The following is a 19636-nucleotide window of genomic DNA, read 5'->3' on the forward strand; positions in this document are numbered from 1 at the left end:
GAAGAGAAGAAAGTCGCATGTACAATTACAGTTACAGCAGGAGTGAGAATCCCCAAGACTCGAGACAGGTACTGTCGTTGTGTGCTTCTGTTTCAGAAGTTTGATGTAAAATTTTGGGTGAGAGAAAAAAACGCTCTATTCTCTTGTTTATCCCAGTTCAGTTAAACTTTTCTTTCCTTCCTAATTCAACTTCACTCTCTCAAATCTCCTGTCCCTCATCGTGCCCTGTTCACTGGTCTCTTAATCTATCCAGTGTTGAAAAAGTCCTAGAGATATAAACGCTGACTTGGTTTCCCTCCCTTTAATCTCTAACAGTATCTAGAAATATTACATTCTAAACCATTTCTCTAATCCTCTCTTCTTCTACCTGATGTGGTTCCCCACACACATCATCAACTATTCACTTGGCCATATTCCCATAGTTGTGTATTTTCCCTTATTTTGGTGAGGATGGTATTGAAATGATGACTGGGGATAATAATTCATAAAAAGCCAATAGATAACAGTTATCTTAATTATTACCAAATGTTTATTATCAGAGTAAAACTTGCAAATGAAAAATACCTTATAACACCAGGAGATTAATGAAAGTTATATGGTGCATTTCTGTCATGATTAGAGCAAAATAGCTTAGAGAGTACAGAAAAAATGTTATGGTCAAATCCCCTTTACTTAGCAGTGTAGCATCAATGTGGAGCAATGGTCTTTTTCCAACAGTGAGACAATCTTTTTACTTTAGGGTAGTGTTGGCCTTGGTGGTGGGTAGAAGAGGATCCTGCTCCCACCCAGAGAACACAAGACCTGAGGCCCTTTTGTTATTCAGTTAGGCAACTCTATACCCATCTCTGCCTCATTCTCTTAGACTTCAGCTCCCTAAAGTCTTATGCAACAGCATTTTAACATCATCAGCCACAGTATTGATGAATTTCAAACGTAGAAAATATACTTTCAAAAATTGAAAGATAGAAGATCGGAGTCCTCCGTTCACTGAGCAAAAGGATTCAGCACATTTCATGGCCTTTGCTGCTATACTGTCATTCTTCACAAATAACCAGAAATCCAAGGACTTTGTGGAGCTCTTGATCTCTTGCACAGATGTGCCCAGCTTCTGGGCAATCTCTTTGACTGACTGCTCATCCAAACCAAAATAGCTTCGATAAAGGTTCAAGCACTTCTCCTGTTTAGGCAAATCAAAGCCACTGAAGAAGGCCATGAAAGGGATGATGGCCAAAGCGGCTGATTTCAGGGCATTCAGCCAGATCTTCTCTTTGAGGATAACTCTCTTCACCTCAATGAAAGCATCAGACAAATTGGACAACTGGAGCACAAAGGTGTAGCGCTTATGAGCAGGGAGATCCTGCAGCAGTGTCTCCTGCAGTCTTGGGAAATCAAACTTATCCGGGTGAAAGTTGGAGACCAGGAAGACACACGGATTAGATACTCCGATGTTGCTGAGAATAGCCAGGTAGTCATCTCGGATCTGCTGAAGGACTCTCTCCTTTTTGAAGGTTATGGGTTTGCTTTTCTCTTCACTATGTAATTCAACATCCACCATTGTTCTAGCAAAGTAGAAATTCTTCCCCTTCTCCTTGATTTTCTGGGCCAGGAGAGCATCATTTGAGCTGAACCGTGAGGAAGAAATAATGATGAAAAAGTCATAGTCATCATCTCCCACAATTTCTAGATAAGAATCTGGAAGGGAATTGGGAGTCCCAGTTCCAGGCAGGTCCCAGAAGGTCACATTGGGATATTTTGGATGTTGATAGGGGGTTTTCTTCATGGTGGTTGGCACAACTCCAACATGAGCAGACCCCTCTTCTTCATGACCAAGACCTAGCAGGGCATTGATGAAACTGGACTTCCCAGAACCAGATTGCCCAATCACAGCCACATCCAAGGGAGCATTCTCAGATTTCTGAAGTGCTTCCTGAATCTCTTCAACCACCTCTTTTAAAGTTCCCTCCTGAAAGACTCTTCGAATACGTTCAACGCTTTCCTGAGAGAGGATCCCCCCTGCCTTGCTGATCAATGTGGAGTAGTGAGGGACAAATTTTTGGGCCAATTGCTCAAAATTCTTTCCTGACAGGAAATATGAGGTGAACCAATCCATGCCAGTTAACTCTGGATGATCTGTGGAAAAAGAAAGAGAATAAGGAGGTAAGGTGAATGAAGCAGCAGAACAGGCAGGTTCAGCTGAGGAAACACAGTGGTCTCAACAGATCAGTCCCATCTCTCACACTTACTCATGTTACTACAGTTAATTTATTTTTCCTGATGACTTTTGTTTCCATTGCTACAGAAAAGACTACCTGTTTTCTAAGCTGATGATTTATATGTCCCAGGAGACAGGACAATGTAGAGACAGAATAATGGCCCCTAAGATGTCCACATCCTGAACCCCAGAACCTGTGAATGTGTTACCTTACATAGTGAAAAGCATTTTGCAGATGTGATTAAGTTAATGATCTTCAGATGGAAAGATTATCTTGGTTTGTCCACATGGGTTAAATATAATCACAGGCATCCCTATAAGAGTGAGGCATGGCCAAATGCAGAAAAGAAGATGGGATAATAGGAACAAAGGTTGTAGTGAAGATGGAGGGAGGGCAATGAGCCAAGGAATGCCAGGCAGCATCTCGAGCCTGGAAAAGACAAGAAAATGAATTACCTCCTGGAGCCTCCAGAAGGAACCAGTCCTACTGACACTTTAATTGTAGCCCCTTAAGATTCATTTTGACTGCTCACCTCCAAAACTATAAAAGAATGAACGTATATTGTCTTAAGCCACTAAGTTTGTGGTAATTTGTTACAGAGCAATGGGAAACTAATATAGACTGTCTGTATTTTCCTGAAACGTGAATACAGAGCCCAGCACCTTTCCATTCCGCAGGAAGAATCACTTAGGCCAACATGTTAGTGAGCACAGATGACTTCCAGAAAGACCCTCACTTCCAATACCCTGCAGCAAATCAGGACAGGACTTGCATTGTGGGAGAGGCAGGAGACAGAGACAAGCCCACCAGGTGGCCTGTACGCCAGGATGTATGTTCCATAAGGCAGACAACCAAGAACATAGTCATTGTGGTAATAGTTACCCCATGGCAGCTTAATGTCTATTTACCTCACTTTATGGACCACTTTGGGTGGAACTTAAAACATGTGACAGGAAGTTGCAGAGGAAGTAAATAAGAGCTCTAATTTTCCCTATCCAATTCAGCACAGTTTTGAAACATGGGCATCTGATTAAACCAAGGCAATTTAAAGAAATTATTAATATGATACTGATGGGACCTCCTCTCATTCACTATGAGTGAGGAAAGTCATACCAAGAAACTGTGATTTAAAGAATATTTATACCATAAGATTGTTTCACATATTACCAGTGGGCTCTGTCCAGTAGGGTTGTGCTGAATGCCCTCCACCCCCATTCTACATATTGTGCAAAGACAATTTTTTTTAAAAAGTAAAATCATGACTCTCAAAAAATATTAAATGAATACATGTTAAGGATTTTATTTAACTGATCACTAATGAAGGAAGTAAGCAGATGTTAATGCTAGTTGAAAGGAGAATACCAAAGAGACACGTTTATAGCTCAGGAATATTGAAATGAATGTCAAAGTGAGACAAGAGTGCTGTCTTCTAAGAAGAGGGTGGGAAGACTATTGAACCTCAATAGACAGATTGTATTTCTATATGGGCTATGGACTAAATGTGTCCCCATAAATTCATAGATAAAATGTAATGCTCAAAGTGATTTTATTAGTAAGTGGACACTTCGAATGTGCCTAGGTCATGCGGGCAGAGCCATCATGAATGGATTAGTGTCCTCATAAAAGAGACCCCAAAGAGCTAGCTTAACCCTTCTGACATGTGAGCTTTAACAGAAAAGACATTCATCTAGGAAGTGTGTTCTCATCAGACACCTAATCTACATGTGCCTTGATCTTGGTCTTTCATCCTCCAGAAGTATGAGAAACAGATTTTTCTTCATAAGGCACCCAGTCTGTGGTATTTTGTTATAGCCTGCACAGAGTAGGGAAATGGCAAAGAAACTAATTATTTTGCATTGCTATTAATTACCAAAACTCAAAGAGATTTAAATATCTTTATGGTAATGAAAGGCTAGAATCAGAAAACCCTGAGTGTGCATTAAACAGTACATAGTTTACTACTGGAGAAACCAGTAAACCTTCTGTTGCCCCAAATTTTCTTACAACTTTCTCAAAGAAAGAAAGAAAGAAGGAAATAAAGAAAGAAAGAAAGGAAGAAAGGAAAGGCATCTTCAGACACAGGGGTTGTCTATTCTTCAAATAGCAGTTGGCATGAACTGCTGGATGGAATTCCAGCTCTCCACCAGCCAGCCCTGTCCTCAGCCCTCCAAGCACAAAGCTGGCCTTGGCCACTGCAGGTATAGAGCATGTTTTCCAGAGAGAAAACAGACTTCCTATGACAGAGATCAGATCCAAATGTTTCCACTAAAACAGCAGAAAATGCTGAAACTGTGCAGGGACACTCCTCAGAACTGTTCTCACCAGGAAATGCAGACACAGTGTGCTCCTGTGCTCACTGTAGAGAACAAAGGTTAGCAAGCCTCTGCTGCCTGGGTAATGAGGCCCAGAAGGGGGAGGCGTCAGGAAGTACAATACCTTCTAACCTGAGCCTCTCCCTCTGGAAGATCTGATTGATATTTGAGAACCCACATTTCAAGGAGGAAATGGGAGGACCTGCCATACCCTGTATGGTATATTTTCATGTATATTTTATACATTATAAAAATAAACAAAGTATATTTAATGCTGTACTTGGGTGCTGGCATAGGGATAAACCAACTGACCCACAGAACACAATACCAATCCCTGTCTTGGACTCAGGCATGTGTGGAATTATGTTGAAAGGGAGACATATGGGTTGGCCAAAAAGTTCGTTCGGTTTTATCCATAAAATGGCTCTAGTAGCACTTAGTTGTCTTTAACTTCATTTGAAAAAATTTTGCTAGAGTGTATGTGACAGCTGTCATATCAGCATGCATTTTAAAAATGACATCAAAATTGATGAAGTTTTGTGTAGCCATTTTAATATTGAAGATGGAAGAAAAAAGCAACATTTTTGGCATATTATTCTTTATTATTTCAAGAAGGGTAAAACTGAAACTGAAATGCAAAAAAAAAAAGATTTGTACAGTGTATGGAGAAGGTGCTGTGACTGATTGAACATGTCAAAAGTGGTTTGCGAAGTTTCGTGCTGGAGATTTCTCGCTGGACAATGCTCCACAGTTGGATAGACCAGTTGAAGTTGATAGTGATCAAATCGAGACATTAAGTGAGAACAACCAATGTTATGCCTGCGGGAGATAGCCGACATACTCAAAATATCCAAATCAAGTGTTGAAAATCATTTGCACCAGCTTGGTTATGTTAAGCGCTTTGATGTGTAGGATCCTTACATAACTTATGCTAAAATAAACCTTCTTGACCATATTTCCACATGTAATTCTCTACTTAAGCATACCTTTTTAAAAGTAAATTGTGATGGGCGATGAAAAGTTTACAGTAAAAGTACTGTACAATAATGTGGAACGGAAGAGATCGTGGGGCAAGTGAAATGAACCTCCACCAACCGCACCAAAGGCTGGTCTTCATCCAAAGAAGGTGATGTTGTGTATATGGTGAGATTGGAAGGGAGTCCTCTATTATGAGCTCCTTTTGGAAAACCAAACGATTAATTCCAACAAGTACTGCTCCCAGTTAGACCAACTGAAAGCAGCACTCGACGAAAGCGTCCAGAATTAGTCAACAGAAAACGCGTACTCTTCCATCAGGATAATGCAAGACCGCATGTTTCTTTGATGACCAGGCAAAAACTGTTACAGCTCAGCTGGGGAGTTCTGATTCATCTGCCATATTCACCAGACAGTACACCTTCAGGTTTCCATTATTTAGGTCTTTGCAAAATTCTTTTAATGGAAAAAATTTCAATTCCCTGGAAGACTGTAAAAGACACCTGGAGCAGTTCTTTGTTCAAAAAGATGACAAACTTTTGGGCAGATGGAATTATGAAGTTGTCTGAAAAATGGCAGAAGGTAGTGGAACAAAAGGGTGACTATGTTGTTCAATAAAGTTCTTGGTGAAAATGAAAAATGTGTCTTTTATTTTTACTTAAAAACCGAAGGCATTTTTTGGCCAACTCAGTACATGGAATGTCAGTGAGTAAAGAAGGCACTATCAAGTAAATGGAGCTGGAAAAACTGGTTTTCCATTTGGGGAATGTTACTGATTCCCTACCTATATCACTTTTGATAATCAACTCTAGAGGAAGAGTAAAGATCTAAACTTCAAATAGAAAACTATATTAGAAAATATAGCAGATCTTAGGGTACAGAAAAAAATTTTAAACAAGATACCCAGAAGATAACTGTATAAATAAGATTGACAAATGGGGTGCCTTAGAGTACATTAAAGTGAAAAGTTTCTGTTCATGAAAAGAAATGCTTCAGGGCAGTAAAAAATTCTCCAGACATGTGGAGAAGATGTTGGCACAAATGTCATAAACTAAAAATCAATACTAAGAAGGTATTTTTAAAATGCTAGAGATCACTAAGAAGCAAAACAATCCAGTATGGAAATGCAAGGTTTGGGGGGGAATGAACAGATCTTTCTCAGGAAAAAAACAAAAAACAAAAACAGGTGTGACCAATAAGCACACAGAAAGTTTAGCATCCTCCTTAGTAATGAGGCAAATGCAAAACTGTGCACAGTGAGATGACGTTGTACATCAATTCAATTGGAAAAACTTTTAAGTTGGACGATATCGAGTACTAGGGAGGATGTGAATCAGTAGAATCTCTGAAATATAGCTGCTGGGAGTGTAAAATCAATAAAATCACTATGAAAAAAGTATGGATTAATTTTATTAAATTGTACATTCATGCACCTTAGGACCCAGCATTTCCACTCCTAACACGGTACCCAGGAGTCACTGTGCAAAAATGTACAGGGGACATGTAAAATGTGTTTCTAACAGCAGTCTTCATTATTGTGAGAAAGGAGAGGATAGCCATTGATAGAGAATGGATAAATAAACTGAGCTCTACAACACTGAACCATTGTTATACATAAGTAAATAAATCTTAGTAACACAACACTGAGGTTAAAATAAATAGAATTTAGTAGAAATGGTAGAAAAAAATAGTAGGAAAAAAGAATACTCTTTAAATAAATCTTCAAGAAAACACAACAAAATATTGTTTAGGCATGCATATGTAAGTGATAACACAACAAATGACAGAAAGGAATCATAAATACATACTTCATGAAGTTGCTAAACAAGGGCTGGTGACAGAGTATGGAGTAAATAGGAACACACAGGTAAGTATAGTTATTGAAGGTGTTCTGTTTCTTGGGATGGTTGTTCAGTGTGTAGGTGATCATCATATTATATAAGTAAACAAAGGATTTTAAAAAGAAAAATATCTCAGTTCTTTCAAATTGGTGCTGCATATATTCTTTTCTCTGTAGTCAGTCATGAATCTCTCCCTACTTCCATAGTTTGGGGACATCAGAGAAATACTCTGTCTGACACATAGAGACAATCAATGCTATGATGGAAGAAAGACAGAGAAATCATTGAGGGAGGAGGTGGGGACAAGAGAGACTGTCATTCCAGGCAGAAAGAACTGCAAGGCAAAGAAGAAAGATCACAAATGAATTTGACAGCTAGCTGCAGATGCAGATGAACACATACAGACACCCAATTAAAAACTTCAGTTTTGGGACTTCCCTGGTGGTCCAATAGTAAAGAATCCACCTTCCAATGCAGGGGACACAGGTTCAATCCCTGGTCTGGGAACTAAGATACCACATGCCGTGGGGCAACTAAGCCTGCGTGCCACAACTACTGAGCTCGCGCACCTCAACTAGAGAGCCTGCATGCCACAAACTACAGATCCCACGCACCCTGGAGCCTGTGTGCCACAAATAGAAAAGAGAAAACATGCACACCACAAATAGAAAAGAGAAAACCTGCACGCCACAACTAGAGAGAAGTTCGCGCACCACAACGAAGAGACTGTGCACCACAGTTAAAGATCTCGCATGCCTCAGCAAAGATACCACGTGCCACAACTAAGACCCGACGTAGCCAAAAAATAAATTAAATTAAATAAATAAAGACCTCAGTATTAATTAAAAACACCACTCAGAGTTCCCCAGGACTGGGCTGGTCCTCACTGTGAGGGTCACTCTGAGTCTGGTGTCCCATTTCATAGTCTCTGGCCTGGAGAGGCCATTGCTCAGTGATGTCCCTCAATGTACACCTCATGGTCCATAGTCAGACTTTCTAGCCCTAAGTCCGCTGAGATCACATGAACCTTCCTCAGGACAAGAGGTGACACAGCATGTCATGGTCACTACTGTGCACCTACCAAATGGAATTGTTCCTTGGACTCAAGCATGGCTTCTGCCTTTGCAGGAGAAACTCCTAACAGGCCCCATCAGAGGTCTGTGAGTCTCTGGCAAGGTGCCTTCTCCCCGCACAGAGTAGGAACCCAAAGTAGGATCTGGGCAGAGTCCACAAGAGACATATAAAGTTTGCTGATTGCACTTTAGGGCCACACTTTGAAAACCTTTTCTAGGTTTGGGTTCTGCTTTCAGGCTAATCTGTCTATTAGATGCCTGAAATCGTTTGAACCTGGGCTCAAAGGAATTCACAAGGTCCAGGCAGGCAGCCAAATTCAGCCTCTTTTTTGGTTGAGCCACCTCCTCTCATGTTTCTCCATCTTCTGGCAGGCCCTCAACCCGTGTGATGTTTGCATGGTCCTCACTTCACCACCAGGAACTGGGCAGGCTGGAGAGCTGAACAAGAGGCTGTGTCAGGCCTGTATCTGAGACCAGACTAGGCCTGGGAATACTAGCAAAGCAAAGCAGGGAACAGGAGAAAAGGGAAGGAGGACAGGCCTTAAATGCCTTGCCTAAAGCCCTCAGGCTGGGGTGTGGGCCAGCAGGGTTCAGGCTGAGTTCCTCCAGAAAAATCCTCTGCAAGTGGCTTAACTATAAAAGTGTTGCTAAAGTTGAAAATGGGTGTAGTCCTTCCGTCACCTTGCAAATATTTACTGAGCTTTTCAGTTGCAATTCAGCCCTGTTCTGTGGGTGACTGACAAGACTAGGCCTCTAATATCTCGGTCTCCTTAGGGCATCACACCTTCAGGACAGGGAAGTTATTCCTGGACATCAATAAGGTCTCTGAAATGCACGGAGGCAAAGCACACATTTCCTGGTTGGAGGAGGGGAGGAATGTCTCAGGAAATATACTGTCTCTTGGTCCCACTCAGGTAAACAAAAGTCCAATTGGTCTCATAAACAATCTGCAGACTCTTACAGCGTTGAAATCTCCCCTGCCCTGGCTCAGTCCCTCCACCACGTGAGATAGCTGCAGCAGGGACAGGAAAAGAGTCAGCTTCTCCCTCTTTCTTCCTCCTACTGACCCTATTACAAGGATGGGAACAATAAAGGGTAGGAAAGACACACTCAGGTGGGACGGGTGCAATCCTGCTGAAGCCCCTGGTGCGGTGACTGTCCCTCACGTAGGTGGGGCCATGGGTGGCTCACACTGACGTCCCCATTGGGATCTCAGGGACAGGCACAGCCCAGACCTGCAGGCCTGCTACCTCCTCCTTAGAGTTGGGCAAGGTGGGTAGCCCCAGACTCTTACCTCCTGATATCATCTTACCCAGAAAAGAACATCCAGCCCTCACTGTTGGCCACACCCCTTGCAACAAGTTCACTAAAGTGATCTTTGCCTTCCCCTTTCCTCAACCTGTCATCTGTCTTTTTCTGACCCAGGGAAGGAATCAATGGTGGCTAAATTGAACTCACAATCTCTTAGATGCATAAGAATTTCCTATCCTATTACTGACGTTTGCAATCTCTGCCCAAACCTTGGAAGCATTGTAAGCCTTGAAAACTTTCTAACTCTGTTACACTCACACAGTCCTCTGTCTGGGGCCTCTCTCCTGACCACAGAAGACTTGGGGAGCTTTTCCTTCTGATCCCTTCTGATCTGAGAGCGAGCACATGACAATCACTGGGATGATAGGCAGATGCCCAGGGTCACCTGGCCAGTGGTGAGCATTGCTGGGTCTCAGGTCCCCAGCAGGTGCATTGACAGCAGGTAGGGGTCAGAGCTTAGAGTTGGCAGGGAGGTCCGTGTTGGATGGAGAATATGCACTCCGAGCAAAGCTGGTGGTAGCAAGTGAACCCAAGTGCTGAGTGAGCTGGGCAACACCAGAGAGCATCTCTGCAGACAGTGTCTTGAGCCTCAGGAAGGGGCAGGGTTTGGGTGATCGTGAAGCTGAATGTGGACATAAGACTGAGCTGAGGGGACTTCCCTGGTGGCGCAGTGGTTGAGAATCTGCCTGCCAATGCAGGGGACACGGGTTCGAGCCCTGGTCTGGGAAGATCCCACATGCCGCGGAGCAACTAGGTCCGTGAGCCACAACTGCTGAGCCTGCGCATCTGGAGCCTGTGCTCCGCAATGAGAGGCCGCGATAGTGAGAGGTCCGCGCACCGCGATGAAGAGTGGCCCCCACTTGCCGCAACTAGAGAAAGCCCTCGCACAGAAACGAAGACCCAACACAGCCAAAAATAAATAAAATAAATAAATAAATAAATAAATAAATAAATAAATAAATAAATAAAAAAGACTGAGCTGAGGACCAACATCCGAGGACATGGCTCTGGAGGGAAGCAGCAGGGCTGGACCCAGGACTCCCCAACTCTGTGCTTGGCCTCTGTGCACTGATTTGACACTGAGGCCTTAGAGTCTGGCTCAGGCCAGTGCCCCCTCCACTATGGAATGCAGAAAGGAAACTGGCGCTCCCTTTCCTGGACAACTAGAGTCATTTCCAGGAATAGAACTGAAACTTCCGCTGCCTGAGTCCCCCTGGAGCTGGAACCCTGCCAGCATTCAGATCTAGAAATAACCCAGCTGAGAGGTCCAGTGTCCCCGAGGGGTCGCTGAAGGAGAAAACTGCAGGACAACCAACTGTCCTTCCCAGCTCCTCTTCCCTCCTTCCCCTCAGCTCTCCCTAGGGCAACCCCAACCCTCCACAATTCCATTTCTTCCTTCTGGAGCAACCTGAGCTTGGATGGTCCCAGAAGGAATTGCCTCTGTTTGAGGAGAGGACTGTTCCCCAGGGAGGGGTGACATGCCAGGAGGCCCACTGACATCTATCTGATCACCGTCACCCTCTGCTTCCATGGAGTGTGTAAGTGAGAGGGCTCCTAAGATGGAACGTGTTTGATAACTGAGCTACTGTAAGGACATGAAAGGTGGAGCCCACACCAGGACAGGAGAACTTGGCATCTGGCTTACTCATTTCAGTGAGTTTTCATAGCAGGACCCCTCTCTGACATTCTTCAGGGACCACATCAGCACACAAACACTTTGCTGCTCCAAACCCATCCAGCCCTCCAGTGTGGAGGCAGTGTGCCTCTCATCTCCATGTTCCTGGCATTCGGGGTCTTCTGATGGAGACCACATGTGTAGAAGGAGGGCAGGATGTGCCACTCATACACTCTTAGTGTCTAAACTGGAGAAGGAGCCACTGGTCATTTCTGGGGCATCTGGAATTGTGAGTCCACTAGTTCCCCAGGGTGGACCTCGCATGGAATAGGGACCTTAGGTGGGCTTTCAAGGATGAGATGTCTAATGGGACTTTTCAGTCCCCCTCAGTTTAATTGTGTATTAGCCTTGGAGAAACTATCTCTATTGCAGGGCACCAACTCTTCCCTTTACAGATGATGTTAGTGAGGTGGGAACTTTTCAAACACCATCTTCCCAGATGTGTCCTGTTCAGTACCAGGCCCTTTGATGATGTTGAGGCTTATCATACTTTCCTGCAATAAACGAACATGTTGATTTTCTGTCAGCCTTTCATGATAATGACCAAATGGGGGACAAACTTGGGGCTTGATGTACATTGGATTCTGGGCTCACAGAAGTCCTTGATGCCTCGGATTCCACATCTGGTGCAAGGTGGGCCACACTTCTCCATGGGTCCCTTTGGTTGGGACTTGGGATAATTGGGCATGTTGGGAGCTATATAGAAACCAGCATGGGAAATCCACTAATGAGTGGTTTTCATTCTGCTTGTCTGAAGTTGTGAAATCATTTTGTGGGTTATAACAGGAGTTTTTTTTTTTTTTAAGTTACCCACTGGAATTGAATAAAGTGAAGAGATGGCAAATTCTGTGGTAAAATCTCTTTTTCAGGTATGTGCCTGTGTCTGTGCATGTGTGTTGAGTATACTTGGTTCCTATGTAAAATGCATCTTTTACTCCTGGGCTCATTCATAAGACTGGTGGCTGAGGGAGAATGTAAGCCAGCATTAGGAGCAGTTGGGAAAGAGTGGACAATTGACCAAACCTTCACCTAGGAGCAATCATGGAGCAGTCCTATGAAATTAGGGATTTCTCCACATGTCACTTTCTGTCTGCTTGTTGTAAAATTTACTTTAAATTGATGTATCCCCATGCTATTTTATAACCAAACTCTAAGATGGTGACCATTCCTACTATTTCAAGAGAAATTGAATGGATGCTTAGCTCTTAAGTGGTGGCAAAGGTGACATTAGTGCTGTGAATGGCTCTGAGCTTACTGAAAAGTCCTGTATCCATGGCTAACATTCAAACTGACCGCAAACCACAGGTATTAACTTAAGATTCTGTGTGGCCTCAATTTAGTTGTTTAAGCAGAGAGTAACTGTGCTTAAGCATAATTGTACCCCATCTTACTCCACTGCCTAAAACCTAGCCTAGCCTCCCCTCTGATGTGAAGGCTTTAGGACTTGTGAAAATATAGTACCAGTAATATTGAGTTCATATCTTCAGAAACTATCACTTGCTTACAAAAGGGGTCTCAATAAGCCCAAAGCAATCACAGGGGGAATGAAAACAGCATGTGAACTGTCAAATAATTCCTTCCTTTATTTCTTTATTCTAGAAGCAAATCCTCCCTTTATTTTCTAAGCACAATCATTCTTTATTCTTTCCTTTATTCTCTAATCAAATTCTTACTGAGTGTCTGCTCTGTGCCAGGCAGTGTCCCAGCCCTGGAGCTTCAGGAATGGAAATCATTGATTTCATAGAGATTGCTTTCCAGGGGAGAGACAGAGGAGTGAGAGAACCAAGTGAAATGTGGGCCAAGCTTGATGTGATAATCAGAGAAGACTAGATTGCTCCCCTAGAGACAAGCACACAGATGGGGACAAGGGCATGGAGATGGTGGATTGTGAAGATGGGAAGGGCCTGAGCTCTACCAGACCAAGACGAAACCAGCACCCGGCTGTGCAGTCTGCTAACCTCTGCACTGCCCTCAGAGGGAGGGAAAGCCTTCCCTGGTGTTCTGTCTCCGTGTTTGAGTCCCTCTTTTACAACAGCATTGTCTGTACCCTACGTAATACTGTGTCCTTTTTATAATTAATAAATAATGGGATATACATTTGACTGACTGCTGTGTCAGAAAATATAAAGTAGACCTATGCACATCAACATAGAGAGATGCCCCAAATGATATTGAGTTTAGGAAGTAAGAAACTGACCTTGTTAGGGGTTTTAATGTTTTGTTACATAAGCACCTTGTGGACAATTAAAGGGATAAACATAAAGCACTACTCTATAGCTTTCATGGATACATATATACATTAATATGCATTAATAAATATGTTCAAGATGAATATCCTGACACATATTATCCTGACACATATTAAACTGAAAAGACGGCGGTAGTCTGTGATGGGAAGAGAAATGAACTAGGGGAAAGAGGAGAGAGATTTTTAAGGTGGGCTTTAGAGTCACAAAAGGCAAGATAATTTGAAAACGGGCACTCCTGTCACTTCCCTAGAAGTGAAACTACCCAATCCAGGGGTGAAGCCCTTTACAAACACTGTCTCCCCTTGGGAACCCCAAAGAGAGGTGAGATGTGCAGCCTTAGGGAACCTCCTTGTTCCATCTACTCAGTTCCCCCACATCTCCTCCAGCCCCAACGATACAAGACCACATACTCACTGATGACTCCTAGGTTTGCGTGCACATTGCACACGTCTCTCCTCAGCTCCACACTCCAGACTGGTCCCTCCTGCAGACAGCCCTCTGAGAAATGCCCTGAGGTGACCTCACACAAGCTCTCTCCTGCACGTGGCCTGGATCAGATGTATGGACCACACATTACCCCCTTCACCCCAACTCATTCTTGGGCTTGTCTGTCACATCTTGCTAACCTGACTTGCTAACCTGACTTTCACATTTAGATTTCTCAGGCTTGTGACAAACCCAATTCCCTGTCCTCTAGCTGTTCTCCCTAAGCTCCTGCTAAAACCCTCATTCTGAGTTTGAGGTGAGGGGCAGGCATCACTCTGCATCTTTGCCCTGGGGATCCGATACCCTAACATCTCCCTCAAAATATCCCTTCACAAATTCCCTCACCCCAACCCTTTTGTACCTGCTATACAGGTGAGAGCTTTGACAGTGGTCTAACTAGTTTGTGGCCACCTGATTTGAAATATCTATGTGGTGGTTTACCTTGAAATGGCGCAGCAATTATTGCCATGTATCAGCCAATAGGGAGAAAGAAAGAATGAGTCCCATTCTGATGTTCTGTTACACTTAGCATCAGCGACCTCAGCATGGAGAGAGGGTATTTTGAATGTATTTGAAATGTGACCTTTAAGTCATAAAAACGAAGGGTACTAGAGCAATGAGAAGACATTTTGTTTCAAAGGTGAAAGAAAAGTCAGATAAATGACCAGTGTAGGGGATAAAATTGCCACCACGAAATGCTTCTCTAGTATGAGGATTATTTTAGGTTGGTTATTTTTAAGAAACAGAAGACTCAGGAAGTTTTCCTTTTTACCTTCCCCTTAACTGCTTAAAAGCATTTAGATGGGGGGCTTGTTCCAAGAAGGGAGCTGTCACCAGAGATAACTAAAAAAATATGAGCTAGACATGTAGACCGGGAAATTTACCAAGGCCTATTTGTTCCCATTCCTCTCTGTGTCCCATTGTCTCTACATGGCAAGGCAAATACTTGTTTACCAAACATTTCCTCTTCCCATTACCCTGTGCCTTATCTTCCTCACCTTTTTTTTTTTTTTAATATTATTTATCTTGATTACTGAGCTTTTTTTTTTTTTTTAGCACCTTTAATTATTATTTATTTATTTATTTGGCTGTGTTGGGTCTTCGTTTCTGTGCGAGGGCTTCCTCTAGTTGTGGCAAGCGGGGGCCACTCGTCATCGCGGTGCGCGGGCCTCTCAGTATCACGGCCTCTCTTGTTGCGGAGCACAGGCTCCAGACGCGCAGGCTCAGTAGTTGTGGCTCACGGGCCCAGTTGCTCCGCGGCATGTGGGATCCTCCCAGACCAGGGCTCGAACCCGTGTCCCCTGCATTAGCAGGCAGATTCTCAACCACTGGGCCACCAGGGAAGCCCCCTTCCTCACCTTTGAAGTCCTACACCCTTAGCCCCAACTCCTTTGCTCAGAATGAATACATAGCCTTGATTGTCTTACTGCCTCTGTGCCCCATATTCTTCTGGAGCCCTCTTTCATAGGTATAGTAATTAAATTTGTTTTTTCTCCTGTTAATCTGTCTCATGTCAATTTAATTCTTAGACCAGCCACAAAAACCTAGAAGGGTAGAGGAAGAATTTCTCCTCCCCAACACCATTTTGTTAAACTAAAGCAGGAAGTGGGTGTGGCCGACCACTCCTTGCTTTGTGTGCACGTCCCCCCCACACAGCGTGATCTGAAATTGGGGTGCCCATAGCATAGGGGAGCAAAATTTGCTGTCCCAAAATGTATCTCTTTGGCATAGGATTATTTTAGGATGATTATTTTTAAGAAACCAAAGACTCAGAAAGAGCTTTCACCTTCCCCTTAACTGCCTAAAAGAACTTAGATAAAGGGCCTATTTCAGGAAGAAGAGCTATCACCAGAGATTTCTACAAAGACTATGAGCTAGTGTGGTAGACTTGGGGAAAATTAGCAAGGCCTGTTTGATCAAAGTCCTCTCTGTTTCCCATTGTTTCTGCATGGCATGGCAAACATTTGTTTATCAAACATTTATTTTTCCATCTTCCTGTAAATTGACTTCCCTCTTTGAAGTCCCAGACTCCTACCCCATCTCCTGAAATCTGAATAACATATAAGCCTCAATTGCCTGAACGCAGGTGTGCCTCATATTATGGAACCCCTGCACATACAAAGTTAAATTTGTTTTTTTCTTCTATTAATCTGCCTCATGTCATTTTAATTCTGAAACCAGACATAAGAAGCTACAAGGGTAGAGGAAAATTATTTCCTCCCCTACAACAGGCTCAGTCCTGACCCTGCTCCACATACATGCACCCTTTAGGTTATCCTAACCTGTCTCATGTTGTCCAGCACCATCTACGTGCTGGCAACTCCCAAATTTATATCTCTACCCCAGGCATCTGCCCTGACCTCGGACCTAAATATCCTATTGTTTATACAACATCTCCCGTTTGTATGTCTAGGATGATCTTTAGTAACTGAACAAGGCCAAACCTATCTCAAGCCCCCATCCCTCTCCTCCCATAGACTTCTCCCTGCCTCACACTTCACACCCCCAATCCTGCAACCTGACCAAATTTATCCAGAATCCAGTCACTCCTCCCATTCTCACCACTATTGCCCTAGCCCTGGGCAGTTCTCAGCCCTCCCTCACTCTCTTAACCACCTGAGAAGGATGAGCAGGCTTTCTGCACCAAACCACAGGTCTCCACCAGCCAGCCCTGCCCCTCAGGCCTCCAAACACAAAACAAGCATCCCATCCCTGCAAGTGCAAAAAGCTTGCTCACTCACCAGTTCAAGAGAGAAAAGACATTTCTGGTCAGAGCTCCGACCCGAATGTTTCCGCTAAAACAGTAGAAAATGCAGAGTCTGGTGAAGTGCTCCCTGCAGCCCCCAGCACAGGAACAATCCGGAGAACTGTCCTCATCCAGATAAAGGCAGACACAGTAGAGAGCAAGGACTGGCAAACTTCGGTCCTGCCTGGGAAGTGAGGCCCAGGATGGGAGGCAGTAGGAAGTACAATAGCCTCTGACTTGAGCCCCTCCCTTAGGAAGAAAAGATTGATACTTGAAACTAACATTTCCAGAAATGAAAATGAAACCAGGGAAATCATGTTTATGTCTTTCTCTACAACACCACATTTTCCAGTAAAGAAAATACAAGAGTGTGACTTCCAGAGGATCAGTGAGTAAGGAGAGGGCAGAGAGGTACTAAAGACCAGGAAAGGCAGGTCTCTTAGGACCCCTGGGAGGTCACCTAGCCAAGACACCCAGGGGAGTACAGACAACAGGGAAGAAGGAAGGCTGTGAGAAACTTTTCAAAGCATCCAGTGAATGAGGGAGAAGCATTTCTCTAACTTTTCTCTGTCTTTTTGTTCTTTCATCATTAGAAGCCCTATACCTGACTGCCACATTGTCAACCCGGGGCCTGGATCACTCTGGCGGGTCGTGGGGTCACACCTGATGAGCGAATCAAACTACCAGAAGGGGCTCTGGGGACACAAGGCAAAACCACAAGGAGCTGGGCACAGAGAGGAGGGAGGAGCCTGGATTCCTAAATTTACATGGAAGATTAAGGAGAAAATACCAAATTTTCTTTAGAAGAAGAAGAAATGGGAGGGTTTGCAGTGCCATATATGGCATTTTTCATGTATATTTTATACATTGTAAAAATAAAGTATACTTTAATGCTGTACTAGGGTGCTGGCACAGAGATGAATGAACTGACCCACAGAACACAGCACAGAACACTGTATTAGACTCAGGATTTACAGAATTGTGTTGAATGGAAGAAGTACGTCATACGTCAGTGGGTAAAGAAGGTGCTGTTTAGTAAATGGAGTTGGACAAACTAATTATCCATATGGAAAAACGTTACTGATTCCCTACCTATATCACTTTTGATAATCAACTCTAGAGGAAGAAAGGCCTAAATTTCAAATGGAAAACTCTGGAAGAAACTATAGCTGATCTTAGGGTTCAGAAAATTTTCTTCAACAAGATACCCAGATGATAACTGGATAGAAAAGATTAACAAACAGGGTGACTCTGACTACATTAAAATGAAAAGATTCTGTTCATGAAAAGAAATGCTTATTGACAGTAAAAAAAAAAATCTTCAAAAACCTGGAGAATATACTTGCACAAATGTTGTCAACTAAGGGTCAATGGAAACAAGGTAGTTTTTAGATTTTACAAATCATTAAGGAGATGGGAAACAATCTAGTGTGGAAGTGGGCAAAAGACATAAATAGACCTTTCTCAGGAAAAACAAAAGCAAAAACACGTTTGGCCAGTAAGCACCAGAAGGTTTAGCACCTCCTTAGTAACAAGGAAAATGAAAATCTGGGCACAATGAGATGACATTGTGCATCAATTCAATTGGAAAAATTAAAAGTTGGAAAACATCAAGTATTGGTGAGAATGTGGATCAACTGGATCTCTGAAACATTGCTGCTGGGAATGTAAATCAACACAATCACTTTGATCAATAAAAAATAATAAAAATTTTAAAAATACAATCACTTTGAAAAACTGATATGGCTTAATTTTATAAAACTGTACTTTCATGCACCTTGGGAATAAGCATTTCTACTCCTAAGATGATACCTAAGAGTCACTATGCACAAATGTCCAGAAGATATGTAGAAGTGTGTTCCTAACAGCAGTCTTCATAACTGTGAAAAAGGAGAGGATAGCCAATGACAGAGAAGGGATAAATAAGTTGAGCTCTACAGCATTGTAAAGAATGGGTCATAGATATAATAGATAAATAAATATTAGTAGCATAATGCCAAGTTTTTAAATTAAGAACCAGTATAATGCCGTTTAAATAAAGTTTCAGGAGAACACAACAAAATATTGTTAAGGCATGAACATGTCAATGATAAAACAACAAATGAAAGAAAGGAATCGTAAATACATACTTCATGAAGTTGTTATCCAAGGGCTGGTGACAGAGCATGGAGTAAATAGGACCACATAGATAGGTATAGTTATTGAAGATGTTCTGTTTTTTGGGATAGTTGTTCAGTGTGTAGGTAATCATTATATTATGTAAGTAACTAGAGGATTCTAAACAGAAAAATATCTCAGTTCTTTCCAAATTGATGTTGCATGTATTCTTTTCTCTGCAGTCAGTCATGACTCTTTCCCTCCTTCCATAATTTGGGTACATCAGAGAAATACTCTGTCTGACATATAGAGACGATCAATGCTATGTTGGAAGAAAGACTGAGAAATCATTGTGGGTACAAGAGAGACTGGCATTCCAGGTAGAAAGAACTGCAAGGCAAAGATGAAAACTCACAAATGAACTTGACAACGAGCTGTGCATGCAGATAAACACAGCCAAACAGCTAATTAAAGACCTCAGTAGTAAAATAAGAAATAAGTAAAATAAGAAAACCAAGTTCATGCCTTCTCCATCTTTGCTCTGAAGTGTCCACAGGCTGGGACCTGATGCCCTGAATACACATCTCACAGTCCACAGTCTGACCTTCTTCTCCTAAGTGCCCTGTGATCACATGAATCTTCTTCAGGACCACAGGTG

The 19636-nt window shown here is 42.8% G+C and overlaps 1 protein-coding gene across 1 annotated transcript; it reads right to left on the reverse strand.

Moving 5' to 3' along the window:
- Positions 1-530: 530 nt before the first annotated feature.
- Positions 531-17064, reverse strand: LOC118892389 (T-cell-specific guanine nucleotide triphosphate-binding protein 2-like). Its single transcript, XM_036847046.1, has 2 exons — positions 16877-17064; positions 531-2130 (listed from the first exon to the last, which is right to left on the reverse strand). The coding sequence occupies exon 2, from the start codon at positions 2108-2110 to the stop codon at positions 866-868; it is 1245 nt and encodes a 414-aa protein (XP_036702941.1). The 5' UTR covers positions 2111-2130; positions 16877-17064; the 3' UTR covers positions 531-865.
- Positions 17065-19636: the final 2572 nt, after the last annotated feature.

The sequence above is a fragment of the Balaenoptera musculus genome, chromosome 3 (assembly GCF_009873245.2).
Source record: "Balaenoptera musculus isolate JJ_BM4_2016_0621 chromosome 3, mBalMus1.pri.v3, whole genome shotgun sequence".
NCBI lineage: Eukaryota > Metazoa > Chordata > Mammalia > Artiodactyla > Balaenopteridae > Balaenoptera > Balaenoptera musculus.

Bases quoted from the DNA above. Each gene is read 5' to 3' on its own strand.
- LOC118892389 (XM_036847046.1), bottom strand. From the start codon at position 2,110: ATGGATTGGTTCACCTCATATTTCCTGTCAGGAAAGAATTTTGAGCAA.